General features: G+C 54.6%; 1 protein-coding gene across 1 annotated transcript in view; it reads left to right on the forward strand.

Moving 5' to 3' along the window:
* The window catches only part of ZFHX3 (zinc finger homeobox 3), a 113,163-nt gene that overhangs the window by 32,321 nt on the left and 75,891 nt on the right, over nt 1-4,951 (forward strand). Inside the window, 1 exon segment of the mRNA XM_035898041.1 lies at nt 1,691-1,922. Within this exon segment, the coding sequence (XP_035753934.1) occupies nt 1,691-1,922 (232 nt within the window).

A 4,951-nucleotide genomic window follows, 5' to 3' on the forward strand; every position in this document is an offset into this window, starting at 1 on the left:
GAGCTCTCTGGGCCTCGCCAGCCGGTCGCGTGGCTCTTGCGCCCGGCTTGCTGAGCGTAGCTTTTTATGTCCGAGGCCATTTCTCTCTCTGGCTGGGGGAGAGGGGAACGCATGCGAACAATAGCAGCGAGAGGAAGAAGAAGTTCTTATGAGGGAAAACAGCAGAAAATCTTTTGAGGGCACCAGTGGGATTAGTGCCCTAGTGGATTCTTCAAATATTACAGTGAATTTAATTAAATACATGGCGATCCCAAAAGAGGCTAGTCTAATTAGCCAGATCTAGAATACATTTATTCTCCTCGCTCGCCCTCCCAATCAGAAGCCTCAGCATCAGCTCCTATCCTATTTTTAATCATTCCTAGACTCAGAGGGCTCTCCTTCCTCCGCGTTAGCTAAGCACACAGCGCTGGGTAATATGTGTCTTTAATCTTATCTTAGCTGTAACCGAGATAATACACATCAGAATTTTTACCAGAAGGTCCTGGCTGCACGTAGGCAATATTTTTGATTGACAAACCTTGAGATCGTATCCAGATCGCCTTACTTATGCGCCTTGGGTGAAGTGCGTGGCGAGGAAGGGGCTCCATGAGATGACCCAGAAGACATAAAGAGGTCCTGAGGTTGGACGGCAGGAGCTGGCTCGGATTATTGCTCAGCTGAAGCGTGGGTGGGTGGTGGGAGCACCGAATGGCCTTCGGTGAGGAGCCTTGGGTGTCATTTGGCTTTGGTAGCCGTTTTTCCTCCACCCGTGACAAGCCCTTACTGTGGGACTGGGGAGGTGGCTGTGAGCTCTCAGCCCTGCGGCTGCCCGAGCCCAACGCGGAGCGGCTGTGCTGGGGCAGCTGTAGGCAGCGAGTTCTTCCCTCCGGCTGTCAGAACTAACAGCCGCATCCTTGGGATCCGTGACATGAAATAGCCATTCCTTTCCCTGGCGGCGTGGACCTCTGTGCCAGGCGGCTGATAGATTTTGTCGAATAATCAGGGTATAATACTCCCGCATTCGCTGTGTTGGCTGTGGTAGCACAGCTTCAGAGGTGACGAGGTTTTTTTCCCAAGTGTCGTGATCCCCAGCTGCGTGCTCACCGTTGGCTTTGCCGTCAGGGTCACTGTCACGGCCGTCTTCCAGGCCAGGCTGCTGCTTTCTTCCAGGTCCAGGGCAGTAAAACCTTGATGCCAGGGAGCAGCGTGCTGGATGATGGATAGGATGGCACGCGCTCCGCGCTCCGCTCTCACATGCTGTTTCCAGGCCCTCTCGATCTAATGGGTTCATTGTGTTCTAGGATCGCTTTGGTTTTATTCTTCTTAGTTTTCAATGAGAATTTATCAAATTTAATTTTATCTGTTTGACGCGAAGTTGGATCCCCTCCCAGGATAAGCTTCAAATACGAAAGAATTAGGCATGCGTTGGTCACGAATGGTTGTTAATGTTGGATCTGGTATTTTCTTTCACTGGAGGAGCTGATCTTGCCCATCTCGACTTTTGCTTCTGTGCGCATTTCTTGTTTTTCTTGCTTCTAAGCAGGAGTGTGCATGGTGCCTTGAGAATAAACAGGCTTGATCTTACTGTGTCTTTGTCAAAATGTGGTTTCTTACTTAATTCCCAGGTGGCTTTTAGCAGTTTATGGTGGCCTAACGCAGGGAGGCTGGAGACGATACAGGAATTCATGTGTCTCTGCTTTGTCCTTCACAGCACCTTCAGCATCACGAGAGCGGGGTTGAGGGCGAAAGCTGCTACTATCACTGTGTCCTCTGTAACTACTCCACCAAGGCCAAGCTGAACCTCATCCAGCACGTGCGCTCCATGAAGCACCAGCGGAGTGAAAGCCTGCGCAAGCTGCAGCGCCTCCAGAAGGGTCTCCCTGAGGAGGAGGAGGACCTGGGGCAGATCTTCACCATCCGGAAGTGTCCAGCTGCTGAGGCTGGTGAGTGCTGCCTCCCTTGCGTGAACGGGGTGGGCTCGCGGCGCCTCAGACCCTCTGCAGTTCCCTCTGGCTCGGTGGCTCTCTCGTTTCTCTTCCCTGCTGCGGGGATGATGCTTATCGCTTATCATGATATGTCACGGGAGTCCCGGCTGCCCGAGGCCTCCCTTGCCCCTGCAGCGTCCAGCGCAGCCCTGCCTCGCGGTGCTGAAGCACCCGGTGCTTACACGCGTGCTCTGTTCGTACTTGTAAGGGGTCCCTTCTGATCCGGCGGGGCGAAATGCAGGTTTGCTGTGCAGAAGGGTCTATGTTTGTTCCAGTCGGTGTCTTAAAGAGCAGAATATTGTGCGAGGGTCTCAAGGTACTGTGGTGGTTGGACCACTCTAAGGAGCTAGCGTGCCGTGCTTCTGCAGATGCCCTGCAGTGTGCCACGTCCCGAGCAGCAGCGCCAGCCTGGCCCGGCTTCATCATTGTTTTCTGGTGTTTCAGCCACGTTGGATCGGGCAGAGGAGCTGGGGGAGAGGGGTGGGCAGGAGAAGGGGTGAGCGTTTGCCTGGTTGCCACGTCTCCTCGTGACAAGGTGGATAGAGCGAAGGGCTTGGACGGAGCATTTGCTCGTACGGAAAGGACAGGTAACAGGAAAGGGGTTGCAGCTGTGAATCTGGCAAGGGAACGCGTGCCTCAAGGGGGACGGTTAGGCTGGGCAAACAGAAATTGTACTTTGTTCAATCATTTGAAGGGTTAAGAAGCTCTTTATGTTAGGAAAAAGCAAGATCTCGTTAAGTCCTCTTTGGAGGGGGGAGGAGGAGGAGAGCCTGCCCCAGTCGGCTTGAACCTGCGCTGTCAGGGGCTTGAAGGTGCTGGGGCTGGGGGGAAGCCAGCGAAAGCCTGCGCAGCCCTCCTCTCGGCTTCAGCCGGGGCTTTCCTCCGTGGCCGCTGTTGAAATGGCCAAATCGCACAGAAGGGCGCTCTGAGGGACTGGCGTTCTGCAGTCAGTGCACAGGGACAAGGAAAGCGATCCCAGCTCAGGAAAGCAGCTCCAGCCGGAGGGGGATGCAGCGGGTCTGAGAACGCCTCCCGCACCGCGGCCTGGGCTGCGTTGCCGCTGCGCGTTAGCCACGAGGCTCTGAAATACTGGCAAAACACCCGGAAAGTAAACCCCGAGATTTTTCATGAAGAGTTAAATTCAGTCTCATGGAAAAAAGTGACCGATCGGTGAACTCGTCGGCCCAGCGGAGTCGAGGGCATGGAATATGCTTTCCCAAAGGTCACGGTGCCGGTGGAAGCGTGCTGTGGCTGCCACGCCGTCCCGGAGGGGACAGCAGCGCTTACAGCCGGTCGCTTCTCTGTGATGTTCTGCTGTAGCAAATCGTTCAGCCTTCGAAAGGATGTGCTGCCCAGTGCTGTGCGGCTCGTGAGGCTTCTTAAAAGCAGCATGAGCGGAGAGGAGGAACCACCTGTGCCCTTTTGCGATGTACAGACCAATCTTGAAAATCCTTGTTTACTTTGGACATTGGTGTTTGCTTTGTCTTTTACCTTAGAAGCCGTATCCTTCCCTGTAGGTCTGCCAGGGTTAGGACACTGCAGGTACTGAGGGAGCAGAGCTGACTGGCTGAGAGGGAAGAGGGTTTGTCGACCATTTTAAAAAATGTGATTTTTTTAACTAAAAGGCTTGACAAGTCGCTGAAAAGAAATCTTGATTTTAAAATACTTTGCTTTTTGAAATGGCTTGAGATAATTTCCTTTAAGGTTGTTGGCTCTTCAACAAAAACTGTCAGCAAACAAGACACTAAGAATTTCTTTATCGTATTTGATTTCAAAGATTAAAAATACAAGTAAGAATAAAACTCTCTAGAAGGCAGGGGGGAAACCTCTGGTCTGTCTTGCATGTCGCTTTGACCTGAGATGCTTCACTTCAGACGCCGTCAAGCGAGACTGCGCAGGCACGCACCCTGCCGGGGTGCTGAGGGCCGCGGGCATGAGGCGCTGGTCCCCTTCCCTGCAGTGACGGGGCTTGGATTTGGGTGAGAAGCTGCAGTCCCCTGTGGGGGACAATGGGTGCTCTCATCTCCCCTTTATTCTGATCCCGTTACGGAATATAAAGCGGGGTGACCCCATAGCCCCAGGCCGGCGGCTGGGCTGAGGCCGTATCCCGAGGGACGGCGTCGTTCCCCCTCCGTAGTACCGTGCTTTCTCTGCTGTGTCCCCGTTTGGGTTTTAGTGTTGTTTCTGGGGGGTAGGTGGGCTCTCCTCACTGCCGCTGCTGAGAACGTGCTTCAGCAGCTTCAGACACCGCAGCCAGAAAGAGCTTTTCTGCTCCGTGGCCCATCTCCGCCGCGGGCCCAGAGGGATAGCGGCTTTTTGCTGATTTGCTGCCTTGCACGTGCCGTGGATTGGTTTGGTGCTGCCGTTGCGCCCCGGTAATCATCGCTGTGATTCTCTCCCCCCTTCTAGTTAATTGTATTTGGTTTGAATCCGGTTGCCCTACAAATACAACATTAGCCTGTGGTTTTTCCAAACTGAGTCCCCTTTTGTTACCACTGCTCTTTCTGAGGACTCTTAAAACGTTTTGGTCCTCACGGCTTTCCTACCTTCTGCAAAAGAGGGCGTCCCAGCCCCGGGCTGGCTGCTGGGGTGGTTGTGGAGTCCCCATCCCGGGAGATGCTCCAAACCCGATGGGCAATGCCGAGGCCCCGAGCAGAACCTTGGCTGGTGCCTGGCTTCCCTCCCTGTGGAGCTGCAAGAGCTCAGGGCAGGGCTGAGCTGGCAGAGCACTGCTCCCGGCTTTGCTGCCCGGCTTTGCTGCCCGGCTTTGCTGCCCGGCTTTCCTGCTTGCCGGGCTGGCCAGCTGCTGGTTTGCCGCTGGTTTGCCGCAGGAGTGGTGCTGGTTTGCTGCTGGTTTGCCGCTGGTTTGCCTCAGGAATGGTGCTGGTTTGCCGCAGCATTAGCGCTGGTTTGCCGCTGGTTTGCCGCAGCATTAGCGCTGGTTTGCCGCAGCATTAGCGCTGGTTTGCTGCTGGTTTGCCGCAGCA

Source organism: Egretta garzetta, unplaced genomic scaffold (assembly GCF_000687185.1).
Source record: "Egretta garzetta isolate BGI_Z169 unplaced genomic scaffold, ASM68718v1 scaffold67, whole genome shotgun sequence".
Classification (NCBI taxonomy): domain Eukaryota; kingdom Metazoa; phylum Chordata; class Aves; order Pelecaniformes; family Ardeidae; genus Egretta; species Egretta garzetta.